The sequence below is a fragment of the Scyliorhinus torazame genome, chromosome 6, assembly GCF_047496885.1.
Source record: "Scyliorhinus torazame isolate Kashiwa2021f chromosome 6, sScyTor2.1, whole genome shotgun sequence".
Taxonomy (NCBI): domain Eukaryota; kingdom Metazoa; phylum Chordata; class Chondrichthyes; order Carcharhiniformes; family Scyliorhinidae; genus Scyliorhinus; species Scyliorhinus torazame.
The window spans coordinates 282,303,591-282,318,656 of NC_092712.1; the positions used below are offsets into that span (position 1 = coordinate 282,303,591).

The 15,066-nt window shown below is 57.7% G+C and overlaps 1 protein-coding gene across 2 annotated transcripts in view; it reads left to right on the forward strand.

The window, feature by feature from the left end:
* Positions 1-15,066, forward strand: part of LOC140425470 (uridine phosphorylase 1-like) — a 194,986-nt gene that overhangs the window by 30,603 nt on the left and 149,317 nt on the right. For both annotated transcript variants that reach the window (XM_072509776.1, XM_072509777.1), the window contains exon 2: positions 1,035-1,096. In XM_072509776.1, coding sequence (XP_072365877.1) covers positions 1,050-1,096 — 47 coding nt within the window. In that variant the 5' untranslated portion in view covers positions 1,035-1,049. The remainder of the gene's footprint in view (positions 1-1,034; positions 1,097-15,066) is intronic.

Genomic DNA, 15,066 nt, shown 5'->3' on the forward strand with positions numbered 1-15,066 from the left:
AATCGGTCTACGCGGCGTGGGTAGGGGGCCATTGACAGAAGCCTCCGCGGCGATTCTCCGAGCGTAACTGGCCGAGTTCCCGACGGCGTGTGTCTCTCATGGTCTCACCTGTCGGGAGCTCGGCGTGGCGGCTGCGGACTCAGTCCGCCGCCGCCCTGGTGGGTGGCGGGGGGGGCTCATGGACGGCCGGAGCAGCGATTGGGCGACACCGATCCGCGGGTATGCGTGATTTGGGGTGGACCTACATTTTGGGGGCTGTTCCGCAGTGTTAGTCCACCATGTCCCACGGGGCGGCCTTGTGCAGGCAAGGACTCCCAACCGTGAGTGCAGGGCCCTGTAACCGCAGCCAGAGCTGCGGGAAGCACTCCGGGGCCCTGCTAGCCCCCTGCAAATTGGAGAATCACTCTGGACCTTCTTAAGGAAAGTCCAGAGTGAAGCGCCCGCGTTTTTATGCTGGCGTGGGGACATATTTGAGAATCCCGCCCAGAGTGTGAGGGAGAGAGAGGAAGAGAGAGTAGGAGAGAGTGTGACGAGATTCAGAGAGTGTGAGGAGGAGAGAGAAAGTGGAGTGGGGGGAGTGAGAGAGTGGAGGGGGAGAGAGAGAGTGTGTGTGTGTGAGGGGCAGTGTCAGTGTGTGGGGGCAGAATGTGCCCAAACTTCAGGCTCATTCCCAGAATCAGGGTCCTTACTCACCCTCATGCATCATCATGCATTCTCATCCACTCTCATCTTAGGTGAGGGTGATTGAGTGATCCAGAAACATATATTACTCTCTAATACTCAGCTTTATTTAGTACTTGCTCTTTTTCATACCTTGTTTTTTTTAAAAATCATGTTTAATATTGTGCCAAACTTTATCTTACTAAAACTTGCACATGGCCCCTTGAGTGAAAAATAGCTTAAAACATGGCACCCCAGGCAAAAAGGTTGGACAAGTCCATTCTAGGCCAACACATGGTACAAGCAGTCAGATAATTAATACATGTTATATGTTTGCATTTATCTGTACATTAATTATTTTTTTCTTTTCAAAGGATTCAGATCACAAAATGGCAAGCAGCAACAAAGATCCATGCAAGAAGGAGACGGCATGCTCGTAAGAAATGCAACTGTTATCTTCTTACTCATAGTTTTCTTAAGTTGGCAATAGATTTTAGTGATTCTTTGTTGTGTGCACACTATTTCCCCAGAAATTGCCTGGATGGTGCACTGTGCATTGGATTTTCCTTCCTCACTCTTCAGCTTCTATTATGTTTTGCGTTGCAATTTGCTGGAATTACGAGCTAATATCATCGCAGTGAGGGTGTCTGGGACCTCCTCCTGAACGCCCTGCACTTGAAATTAAATACAGAACAAGAAAAATACAGCAAAAAAAGGTAAAGCCGTAAATAAAAGATTGATGAAAGGAACAACTCACTACCTGCTCAAGTGAGGCTCCTCAGTTTCAATTGTTTCCTCTCTTGCCCTCCAAGATTGAGTGACATGTCATGTTTGCAAAACATGAACATACCAACCCTAACTGGCTACAGCAAGATTCATTTGTATTCATGTCATTGATCCAACAATCTCTTGATACTTAAGGGCAGTAGATGGCGCATTTTCACTTTTGCAAGGCTGATGTGGAAGCAGTGCAAATCTTTCAGCAATTTGGGGGTGAATCTCTTCTTCTCAAACGCCTGGGCTTTTTATATGCATTATAATGGTTTGCAATGTTATTTTTACCACAATTTATGGACCATAATGTCTTCATGTTTCCTGTTACCCTGCCACCCGTGGGGGATGGGAAGTGTTTATTTCATTCGTGGAGCAACCCAAGAAGTTTCCAATGGTGTTGAAATCTTCTTCTCATTATATGAAGTGTTGCAAAGCTGGTGGACACGCCTTAATGTAATTTAATCCAATTGCTCGTTCTCATTTTGCCTTGTACTACCATCAAAAGAAGTGCTTTAAAGTTGCATCTATGATTTCAGAATGGTCGTGGTTATTAAAGAGGGTCTGGAGCATTCAAATCTAATATAAACTGTATAATATTTTTAGATTCTGTTGAAATACATATTTTTGTAAATTTGGTGATTAACTGATAAAAATAAAGATACTGCCATTTCGCTGCTTTTTTGCAGCATGTTAAAATGAAGGTACCGATTCTCATTCTTCAATGTTGACCTAACCATGAATCAAAACCAGACTGACTTGTTTGGAGAGGTGACAGATAAATTAATCACACTTCCTGCTAGTTGAGCACAGCCCTGTTGTATCACACCACTAATAGAGTAAATAGACAATTCTGATCCTTGACTTGTATTATTCTTGTCAATGCAATACCACATTCGGTGTCAGCAGATTTATCCCTTCCCCCACCCGTAGCTACTAATGGATGTCTCATTGAGATGGTGAATTATAATCTTTACAGCCTGCCAGCCAACTGTCAGCTAGGAGTACAAGCCAGAATGATTAATTCATTGAAGTTGGAGTTTGGGGATCATCTAGCCAATTTAAAACAGCAAAGCTAGACAATAATTTTGGTTAGCTTGAAACTGGCTAAGTTTCCTAATCTTGGGCAGGATTCTCCGAAAACTGGCGCGATGTCCGGGACCAGGCGCCAAAAACGGCGCGGATCACTCCGGCGGCGGGCCCCCCCAAACAACGCAAATTCTCCGGCCCCGAATGGGCTAGCAGCGGCATGATGCCATTCGCGATGGCGTCACTGATGAGCAATCAATATTCATGAGACGAAGGTATTCAGTAACTGAGGCTTTAATGCACTAGAACTGATCCCCAGCAGCTTCGCAACAGAAAGTGAAGGCTGCTGGGATGGCACCATCTTTTATACCCCGCCTTCAGGGCGGAGCTACTTCACACAGCCAATGGTAGACTCCAGGGTCTCAACCAATGGCGTCGGCCTCTCAGGTACCGCAATACCTGGTATTACCACATTCACCCCCTGTTAAGAAGGAGTCCGGCGGGGGGGTGGTGGCCAGTGAAAAAAAATAGCCCTTCACATGGTAGGACCAGGTATTGAGGCACCGTACAATCGAGGATTCGATCAAAATGTTCATTTATTGTGAGAGTCAGGAAGAAGCAATAAGTCGCTCTGATGGCCTGATCGTCCTCCTGGAGCGTCGGAGCTTCGGTGGTGATCCTGGTGTAGGTCTCGGTGGTTGCGACTCCGGGAGCATAGTTTCGGCCTACTCGGCAGCTTCGTCACCCCTGGGCGGCGCTGTTGGGGCAAGCGGTTGGCCTGGGGGGGGGGGGGGAACCTGTAGGGGGCGCTGATGAGTGGCCGGGCCAGGGCCGGAGTGGCGGGAGTACTGAGCCCTCCCACTGCTGCGGGGGTGGTGGAGGTGGGGGTAATGGGTCGGGAGCACGTGGGGTTCCGGCGGGCGCTAGGTCCCGAAGGGAGACCATATCTTGCCTGCCGTCGGGGAACGCCACGTAGGCGTACTGCGGGTTAGCGTGCAGCAGGTGGACCCTCTCGACCAACGGGTCCGACTTGTGCACTTGCACGTGCTTCCGAAGCAGGATGGGTCCGGGTGTTGCTAGCCAGGTTGGGAGCGAGGTCCCGGAGGAGGACTTCCTGGGGAAGACAAGAAGACGCTCGTTAGGTGTCTGATTTGTGGCTGTACAGAGCAGTGACCGGATGGCATGAAGGGCCACCGGGAGGACTTCTTGCCAGCGGGAGACTGGGAGATTCCTAGACCGGAGGGCCAGTAGGACGGTCTTCCAGACCGTTCCGTTCTCCCTCTCTACCTGCCCGTTTCCCCAGGGGTTGTAACTGGTCGTCCTGCTCGAGGCAATGCCTTTGCTGAGCAGGAATTGACACAGTTCGTCGCTCATAAAGGAGGACCCCCTATCGCTGTGTATGTACGCGGGGAAACCGAACAGTGTAAAGACACCCTGGAGGGCCTTGATGACGGTGGTTGTGGTCATGTCTGGGCAGGGGATGACAAAGGGGAACCGGGAGTACTCGTCAACCACGTTCAGGAAATACGTGTTGCGGTCAGTGGAGGGGAGGGGACCTTTGAAGTCCATGCTGAGGCGTTCAAAGGGACGGGAAGCCTTTATCAGGTGCACCCTCTCTGGCCGGTAGAGGTGTGGTTTGCACTCCGCGCAGATTTGGCAGTCCCTGGTGACTGCCCTGACCTCCTCGATGGAGTCGGGCAGGTTGCGGGTCTTAACGAAGTGGAAGAAACGAGTGACCCCCCCGGGTGGCAGAGGTCCTCGTGGAGGGCGCGGAGATGGTCCACTTGTGCAGTGGCACAAGTGCCGCGGGACAGGGCATCAGGAGGCTCATTGAGCTTCCCCGGACGGTACAAGATCTCGTAGTTGTAGGTGAAAAGTTCTATCCTCCACCGCAAGATCTTGTCGTTCTTAATCTTGCCCCGCTGTGCGTTATCGAACATGAAGACTACCGACCGTTGGTCTGTGAGGAGAGTGAACCTCCTGCCGGCCAGGTAATGCCTCCAATGTCTCACAGCCTCTACTATGGCCTGGGCCTCCTTTTCGACCGAGGAGTGGCGGACTTCGGAAGCGTGGAGGGTACGGGAGAAGAAAGCCACGGGCCTGCCCGCTTGGTTGAGGGTGGCCGCCAGAGCTACGTCGGACGCATCGCTCTCGACCTGGAAGGGGATGGACTCGTCGATAGCGCGCATCGTGGCCCTTGCAATGTCTGCTTTGATGCGGCTGAAAGCATTGCGGGCCTCAGTCGACAGAGGGAAGGTCGTGGACTGGATTAGCGGTCGGGCTTTGTCTGCGTAGTTCGGGACCCACTGAGCGTAATAGCTGAAGAACCCGAGGCAGCGTTTCAGGGCCTTGGGGCAGTGAGGGAGGGGGAACTCCATAAGGGGGCCCATGCGTTCTGGGTCAGGGCCTATAACTCCGTTCCGCACTACGTAGCCAAGGATGGCTAGGCGGTCGGTGCGGAACACGCATTTATCCTTATTGTACGTGAGGTTAAGGATTTGTGCGGTCTGGAGGAATTTGCGGAGGTTGACGTCATGGTCCTGCTGATCATGGCCGCAGATGGTGACGTTATCCAGATACAGAAACGTTGCGCGTAAGCCGTACCGGTCAACCATTCGGTCCATCTCTCGCTGGAAGACCGAGACCTCATTAGTGACACCGAAGGGAACCCTTAAGAATTGGTAGAGCCGCCCATCTGCTTCGAAGGCAGTGTACTTGCGGTCACTATTACGGAGGGGTAGCTGGTGGTAGGCGGACTTGAGATCCACCGTGGAGAAGACGTTGTATTGCGCAATCCTGTTTACCATGTCGGCTATACGGGGGAGAGGGTATGCGTCCAGCTGCGTAAACCTGTTGATGGTCTGACAGTGGTCGATGACCATCCTATGTTTCTCCCCGGTGTGCCACCCAAGAAGGCGTCACCCACGGGTCGCTCATGGTGTCCGGGGAACCTCAGGATGGCGGCGGGGATGGACAAAATGGCGGCGTGGTGTTCGGGGCGCAAAATGGCCACGCCCTTGGGTCGCACATGGCCCTAGGAAAGGAGCGCTGGTCGGTCGGGGCCTGGGGGGGGGGGGGGTGGTTTGCCACAGCGGTCCGGAGCCACCAGAGAGCGTGGCGACGGCGCGGGCCTGACAGATCCCTACGTAGTGGCCCTTCTTGCCGCACCCTTTGCAGGTGGCGGTGCGGGCCGGGCAGCACGCACGGATGACCTGCCTACCCGCAGAAAAAGCAGCGGGCTCCGACGCCGTTAGCGGGCCGTCCGGTAGCGCAGGCCAGCGGGGGCGGGGGGAAGATTTGGGGGCGTGCCGCAGCGGGGTGTCATGCGGGCAAGGGGGCGGACGCGCGTCGAGAGCGTAGGCTTGCGCGTTTTGGTATGCGATGTCCATGGACGCAGCCAGGGCCCGTGCCTCTCTGAGCCCAAGTGTGTCCTTCTCCAGGAGCCTCCTGCGGATATCAGAGGAGCTCATTCCTGCCACAAAAGCATCTCTTATTAAAAGTTCAGTGTGCTCGCTCCCCGAAACTGGTGGGCAGCCGCAGCTTTGGCCCAGCACTAGTAGCGCCCGGTAGAAACCCCCGCGGCTTTGCCGCCTCGTAGCGAGCAGGTGGCGAGCGTAGACCTAGTTAACAGGGCGGATGTAATGTCCTTCCAGTAGTAGGATGGCGGCATCGTAGTTCGCCGCCTCCTCGATAAGGGGATAGATCCCAGGGCTGACCCTTGATCGCAGGAGATGCATTTTCTGACCTTCAGTGGGCTCTCCTTCGGCCATCTCCAGGTAACCCTTAAAACACGCCAGCCAGTGTTTAAATATAGCGGCCAAGTTTTCCACGTGGGGGCTGAGTTGGAGGCACTCCGGCTTGATACGGAGATCCATCCTTCCAGCTTGGTTGTAGTGCATTAAATTGATGAGCAATCAATATACACGAGACAAAGGTATTCAGTAACTGAGGCTTTAATGCACTAGAACTGATCCTCAGCAGCTTCGTAACAGAAAGTAAAGGCTGCTGGGACAGCACCATCTTTTATACCCCGCCTTCAGGGCGGAGCTACTTCACACAGCCAATGGTAGACTCCAGGGTCTCAACCAATGGCGTCGGCCTCTCAGGTACCGCAATACCTGGTATTACCACAGTCACCCGACGTGGACGGTGATGCCGTGCGACGCCGCACGGCGTGACGGCTCAAAGACGCGCCCCCCCCCACCCCGGAAGACCCGACAAGATGCCGCCCGCCGCGCAGCCCCGAGGTTCCAGGACCGCGACATCGAGGTGCTCCTGGACGCAGTGGAGGAGAGGAGGGAGTCCCTGTACCCCGGACACGGCCGCAGAGTCGCCCCACGCCTCAGCCGGCGTCTGTGGAGGGAGGTGGCAGAGGCCGTCAGCGCTGTGGCTCTGACACCACGGACAGGCACCCAGTGCCATAAGAAGGTGAAGGACCTCGTCAGGGCAGCCAGGGTGAGTCCCCCCCCCCTCCCTGCCCGATGTGCGGCACACCCCCAGGTGAAACCAACCCTAACACTAACCTCTGCACTATACGCGCAACCGATGGCGTGCATTCATATACCTGTCTAACACTGTTGCCCTCTACCCCTGCCACCCACCTGCCCCCCACAGGAGAAGCACGCACACAACAATAGGGAGCATGAGAGGACTGGAGGGGCCCCAGCTGATGAGAGGCCACTCACCGTACATGAGGAAAGGGCACTGGAACTGGCTGGCGGACCTGAGGACCGGGAGGTTGCCGATGCCCACCAGCAAGTGAGCCACCGACAGCCCGTTCCCATATCCCCCCTACCCCATATCCCCCCTCCCCCATATCACCTGATCACTGCCTGCGTGTCTAACCATGCATGCTTCATTGTGTATTGCAGGAGCAAACGTCGAGGCATCCATCCCTGCAGATGCCAACCGCCCACAGGATGCCCCAGGGCGACCACAGGATACGGAGATACCCAGACCCTCTGGCACGCGACGCCCGCAGGATGCCCCAAGGCGACCACGGGATACGGAGAGACCCGGACCCTCTGGCACGCGACGCCCGCAGGATGCCCTTCGGCGACCACGGGAGACGGAGAGACCTGGAGCAATAGGGAAACGATGTCCCCGTCTCGTGCGGGTGCGGCAATGCAGGCGTGTGCCACCCAGCGACGAGGGGGGCAGCCACAGGCCCCTGTCGCAGCCGAGCCACGAAACCCCTACCCAGGACAGCCCTACCCAGGACAGCCCTACCCACGACACCACTACCCAGGACACCCCTACCCAGGGCACCCCTACCCAGGACACCCCTACCCAGGAGTCCCCTACCCAGGAAACCGAAATACAGGACAGTGACACGGATTGGATGGGTGGAGACGTACCGTCACCCCAAAGCACCATGGACTCAGAGTCGGACGATGCGAACTACACAATGCCACTGCTGTCTCCAACACCCTCCACCATCGCAGAGACACTCACCTCGGTTGGGCACTTTAGTGATGAGGTGTCTGGTACACTCACTGGTGCGCACAACACAGCTGTCCCGGTACAGCAGGTGGAGGTAGGAGCAGCAGAGGGACCGGGAGGTCGGAGGGCATCCTGGCGCAAGCGAACATCTGCCGCCCAGATGGATCCCGGGTTCCTGGAGTTACCACACCCACCCATAGCCCCGATGCAACCACCAATCCTGGGACGAGCGAAGAGGGTGACGGTCGACTTGCAGCGGCTGCAGTCGCAGGTGGAGGAGTCCACCCACGTCCAGGAGCTGGGAGTGGTGCCGGTCATGCATGCCACCCAGGCCGACACCGCACGGGTGGCGTCCGCGGTGGGGGCAATGGGTGCGACGGTGTCAGACATGGGGAGCAATATGCAAGGCCTGGGGCTTTCCGTGCAGGCGGCGTCTGTGGCCCAGGACATGGCTGCCCTCTCACAGGAGGCCATGAGCCAGCGGCAGATGGCAGAGGCACTCAACGCCGTGGCCCTGTCTAAGCAGGCCATGGCCCAGTCTCTGCAGGCCATGGCGCAGTCTCAGCAGGCCATCGCTGAGGGCATCGGCGCCATTTCCCATGTGCTGGCTGGCGTCGCACAGTCACAGATAGGGATGGCAAACTCCCTGAGCTCCATGGCTGCAAACCTCCAGACTCTTGTCGATACCAGCACGGGCCTCCAGGACTGGCAGCGCCAGGTGTCGGAGAGGCGTCGGATGGCCGGTCCGTTCGCACCCCCGACCCATGTAGAGGCCTGGGGGCCATTGGGCACCCCGAGGGAGGAGGAGTTGCTGGCGCCAGTCCCTGGTCCCCCTGTACGGGAGGTCCAAGAACACCCCCCACCCCCTTCCGTCCCAGGTGCATCAGGTGGACAACGGGCAGGACAGGCTGGCAGCTCGCCATCCCAGTTGCCCGGGCCGCAGCCTGGCCCATCTAGGCCAGGACGCCCCAGGAAATGGCCGCCAAAGGGATCCCTAGTCAGAGGGCAGGAATCGCAGGAGTCCACCTCTAGTTCTGCTGTACCGTCTGGGGAACCACCTAGGCGTAGTCAAAGGGCCCGTAAGGCCAAACAATTCGACACTGAGTAAGTTGGCACGGGTGCAGGGCACAGACGAGTTTTAGGGGCTAGGGCACGTGTATGCACTGTTTGTTATTAAAATCACATTAACACCTACAGAAGCTGCCTTTGTGCTCTTTCCGAAGCGTGCGGGGGTGTCATGTACGTTGAGCGCCAGTGTGTGTGTGAGGGGTGGTCTTACGTCGGCCTCAGGTGAGTCTGCCTTCTTCCCCCTGGGCCGCCCTCACCATCCCCCCGGGCAGAGGACGGGACCGTGCGCTGCAGTGTCACAGCCGCATGCAGGGATGGTCCGGATGGATGGTGGTACTATGGCCACGGGTCAGACATCGTGCAACGATGTGGAACCAGGAGCTCATTGCAGAGCAGGTTGTCATCATCGTCCATGGCCTGCAATAGACACGCTTCCACCGGCGCCCGTGAGAGCCCGGCCGTCGTGCCGCAGGTGGATCTGCAATGGAGGGGTGGTGTGCATGCGGGTGGGGTGGGTGTGGTTGGGGGGGGGTGAGGGTGCTGGGTGGGTAGATGGGTGGTGGGGGGTGAGGGTGTTCGTGTGATGCCATGGTGTGCGGTATGTGGCCATACCCGCCGATTCCCACGCCCCCTCGTCAATGAAGCGGGCGGCTATCAGCTTGTCCCGTGCCCGCTGGCCCAGCCAGTAATGGTGGACAGCCAACCGCCCATGTCTAGCCCATCTGCCCTGACCATTGCCCCCATCTCACTCATCTGGGGAGGACTGCGCCTCTTCCTGCTGCTCCTCCACTCCGCCCTCCTCTGCCTGTGGAACATCACCCCTCTGCTGGGCTCTGTTGTGCAGGACGCAGCACACCACAATGATGCGGCCGACCCTATCTGACGGATACTGGAGGGTGCCCCCAGAGAGGTCCAGGCACCTGAAACGCATTTTGAGCACGCCAAAGCACCTCTCTATCACTCCCCTTCTCGCTGCATGGGCATCATTGTAGCTGTTCTCCGCGTCATTCTGTGGCCTCCGTATAGGCGTCATCAGCCACGACCGCAACGGGTAACCCCCCCGTCCCCAGCACTCACCCCCCTGTCCCCGGAACTCACCCCCCCCCCCCCGTATCCGGCACTAATCCCCCCCCCCCCCCCCCCGGCACTCACCCCCCGTCCCCCGTCCCCGGCATTCACTCCCCCGTCCCCGGCACTCACTCCCCCGTCCTCGGCACTCACTCCCCCGTCCCCGGCACTCAGCCCCCCCCCCCCGGCACTCAGCCCCCTCGTCCCCGGCACTCAGCCCCCCCGTCCCTGGCACTCACCCCCCCCCCCCCCCGTCACCGGTACACTCAAACCCCCCCCCCCGGCACTCATCCCCCCGTCTCCGGCACTCACCCCGGCCCCGGCACTCACCCCCCCGTCCCCGGCACTCACCCCCCCCGTCCCCGGCACTCATCCCCCCCGTCCCCGGCACTCATCCCCCCCGTCCCCGGCACTCACTTCCCCGTCCCCGGCACTCATCCGTCCCCGTCCCCGGCACTCCCCCTCCCCGTCTCTGGCACTCACCCCCCCCCCCCCCCCCGTCCCTGGCACTCACCTCCCCCCCCCATCCCCGGCACTCACCTCCCCATCCCTGGCACTCACCCCCCTGTCCCCGGCACACCCCCCCCCCCCCCTTCCCCAGCACCCCCTCCACGTCCCCGGCATTCACCCCCCCCGTCCATGGCATTCACCCCCCCGGCATTCACCTATCCCGGTCCCCGGCACTCATCCACCCCGTAACCGGCACTCAGCCCCCCGTACCCAGCACTCACCCCCCCCCCCCCCTGTCCCCAGCACTCACCCCTCCGGCACTCACCCCCCCCACCCCGCACTCACCCCCCCGTCCCCGGCACTCACCACCCCCATCCCCGGCACTCACCCCCCGCCCGGCACTCACCCCCCCCACCCCCCCCCCGGCACTCAGCCCCCATCCCCGGAACTCACCCCCCCCCGTCCCCGTCACTCACCCCCCCCCTCCCGTCCCCGGCACTCACCAGCCCCGTCCCCGGCACTCACCCCCCCCTCGGCATTCACCCCCCCTGTAACCGGCACTCAGCCCCCCGTACCCAGCACTCACCCCCCCCCTGTCCCCAGCACTCACCCCCCCCCGGCACTCACCACCCCCCCCCGGCACTCACCCCCCCCCGCCACTCACCACCCCGTCCCCCGCACTCACCCCCCGCCCCCCGCACTCACCCCCCGCCCGGCACTAACCCCCACCCCCCCGTCCCTGCCACTCAGCCCCCATCCCCGGCACTCACCCCCCCCCGTCCCCGGCACTCACCCCCCCCTCGGCACTCACCCCCCCCGGCACTCACCCCCCCCCCGTCCCCGGCACTCACCCCCCCCCGTCCCCGGCACTCACCCCCCCCGTCCCCGGCACTCTCCCCCCCGTCCCCGGCACTCACCCCTCCGTCCCCGGCACTCCACCCCCCCTGTCCACGGCACTCACCCCCCTGTCCCCGGCACTCACCCACCCGTCCCCGGCACTCACCCGCCCCGTCCCCGGCACTCACCCCCCCCGTCCCCGGCACACACACCCCCCCCCGTCCCCGGCACTCACCTCCCCCCCCCCCTGTCCCCGGCACCCCTCCCCCCCCCCCCGTCCCCGGCACTCACCCGTCCCCGGCACTCACCCATCCCCGGCACTCACCCCCCCCCGTCTCCGGCATTCACCCCCCCGTCCCCGGCACTCACCCCCCTATCCCCGGCATTCACCCCCCCCTGTCTCCCCGGCACCCCCCCCCCCCCCCGGCACTCACCCATCCCCGGCACTCACCCCCCCCCCCGTCTCCGGCATTCACCCCCCCGTCCCCGGCACTCACCCCCCTATCCCCGGCATTCACCCCCCCCTGTCTCCCCGGCACCCCCCCCCCCCCCCCCGGCACTCACCCGTCCCCGGCACTCATCCCCCCCCCACGTCCGCGGCATTCACCCCCCCCCCCCGTCCATGGCATTCACCCCCCCCCCCCCAGCATTCACCCCCCGACCCCGGCATTCACCTGTCCCCGTCCCCCCCGTCCCCGGCCTTCACCCGTCCCCAGCACTCACCCCCCCCCCCCCCCCCCCCGCACTCATCCCCCTCACCGGCACTCCTTCCCCCCCCCCCCTTCTCTGGCACCTCCCCAAAGCCCACCCCAACCCCCCCGCCACTCACACACCCACACACACCTCTCCCCCACACACACAGGCCGTGACCTACCTCCTCGCTGGACGACATCAACCATCAGCACTGGTTGACGCCGTTAAAAAGATGTTTTGATTTACGCCGACGTGACCCGTGGTCACGTTGGCGGGACATCGGCCCATCCGCCCTGGAGAATATGGGCAGCCCGGGAGCCCATTGTCTCACACCCACCCCTGCCATTCTCCAAGGCGGGCGGCACGATTGACGCCCCGCCGACTTTTCACCCTTCGGAGAATTCGGCGGGCGGCAGGGGCGGGATTTACGCCCCCTCCCAGCGATTCTCCGACCCGGCGGGGGGTCGGAGAATCCCGCCCCTTGTGTATGGGACAAAGCGATATCAATCTGAAATACGAGAATGCAAATCTGAAAAGAATTATATTACTGAGAACAGCACATACCATTTGATAGTAACTAGATACAGGAAGCAGTTGTAAACCAAACACAGTGTAAAAACTGGGATTATTGTGTACAGTGGTACAGTGTTTATGTTACTGGGCTAGTCAGTCAACCTGGTCTAATAATAGAATTAGTTCAAATTCGACCAGAACAGCCTGGGAATTTAAATTCAGAGCATTAAAAATTGTATGCAAATCAGAAATGTGACCTGATTGTTGGATTATTGTAAAAACCCAACTGGTTTACTATTGTCTTTTAGGGAGGAAACACCAGTCCCACACCAATGTGGTTGACTCAGTTACATCAAACCACTACAGCACACATGGTTCCAAGATGAAAGCCAGCACCATCCTTTCAGGGCAACGAGTGATGGGCAATAACTATCAGCCTTACCAACAATACCTGCTCCCTGAGTACGACAAACACTTGGCTTTCTCTCCTTTGTTGAACTCATTCCATCAAAATAATTGGATTAGACAGGTTTAAGGTTTCACATTAGTATGCTACGTGTTGCAAGACTGACTGATGTGAATTTTAACTGTATGGGAAGCCTTGCTATGTTGGAATATTGCACGGCTGAAGATTTGTACCCTCAAACTTGATGGAATAGGATGACCAACTTTTATAGTTCAAAACTTGATATGTGTGAAGATACAATAGAGAGATTCTAAAGGGTCCAGAGGGGCAATTTTTTCACACCGAGGATGGTCAGTGTCTGGAACGAGCTGCCAGAGGCAGTAGTAGAGGCGGGTACAATTTTGTCTTTTAAAAAACATTTAGACAGTTATATGGGAAAGATTGGTACAGAGGGACCAAACAGAAAATGGGTATCGAGGGATATGGGCCAAATGCGGGCAATTGGAACTAGCTTCCTGGTAAAAACTGGGCGGTATGGACAAGTTGGGCCGAAGGGCCTGTTTTCCTGCTGTAAACGTCTATGACTCTATACTGACTACTTGCTGTGTAAAAAAAAGTTTCCCCCATGTGGCACGGAGGTGCAGTGGTTAGCACTGCTGTTTCACAGCGCCAGGGACCCGGGTTCAACTCCAGCCTTGGGTGACTTGTAGAGTTTGCACTTTCTCCCCGTGTCTGTGTGGGTTTCCTCCGGGTTGCTCCGGTTTCCTCACACAGACTAGAGATGTACAGGTTAGGTGGATTGGTTATGTAAAATTGATCCATAGTGTCCAAATGTTCGGTGGGGTTACGGGAATGGGGCGGGGGATTGGGTCTAGGTAGGGTGCTCTTTCAGAGGGTCGGTGCAGACCGGAGAGGCCAAATGGTCTGCAATATAGAGTGCTATGTTTTTGATTATTTTTGTCAATCACCTTAAAGAAGAATGAGTGGGGATCGCATAGAAACCTACAAAGCTTTAATAGGACGAGACAGGGTAAATGCAGGAAGGATGTTCTTGATGGGGGTGTCCAGAACCAGAGGTCACAGTCTGAGGATACAGAATCACAGAAAAATACAGTGCCCCAGAAAAGACCCTTTTGTTAAAAGACCCAAATGTTAAGACGTGCCAAGTGCTCATCCAGATACTTTTTAATGGATGAGAGGCAACCCCCCCCCCCCCCACCACCACTCTCCCAGACAGTGCATTCCGGATCATCACCATCCTCTGGGTAAAAAGGTTTTCCCCCCCAAATCCCCCCTGGACCTCCCACCCCTCACCTTGAACGTGTGTCCTCTTGTAACCGACTCTTCAACTAAAGGGAACAGCTGTTCCCTATCCAACCTGTTCATGCCCCTCATAATCTTATACACCTCAATCAAGTCACTGCTCAGTCGTCTCTGCTCCTGCGAAAACAACCAAGCCTATCCAATCTCTCTTCACAACTCAAATGTTCCATCCCAGGCAACATCCTGGTGAATCGCCACTGCAACCCCTCTAGTGCAATCACATCCTTCCTATAATGTGCGACCAGAACTGCGCACAGTACTCCAGCTATGGCCTCACCAATGTTCCATATAATTCCAATATGACTTCCTTGTTTTTGTAATCTATGCCACGATTGATAAAGGTACCAGATGCCTTCTTCACCACCCTACTAACCTGCCCCTCTGCCTTCAGAGATCTATTTACAAACACGCCAAGGTCTCTGTTTCTCAGGACTTCCCGGCGTGGTGCCATTTATTGAATATTTCCTTGTAAAACTGCTCCTTCCAAATTGTAACACCTCAAGCTTTTTAGGATTAAATTCCATCTGCCACTTTTCTGCCCATTTGACCATCCCGTCTATAACTTCCTGTAACCCAAGGCTCTCAACCGCGCTGTTAACCACCCGGCCTATCTTTGTGTCATCCGCAAACTTACTGATCCCACCCCTCAAATAGTCATCTAACTTTATATAAATGGTGAATAATAGGGGACTCGGCATAGATCCCTGTGGTATGTCACTGGACACTGGCTTCCCCTGTCCGGGGTAGAACTTTGAGGACAGAGATGAGGAGAAATGTCTTCACCTAGAGTGGTGAGCCTGTGGAAT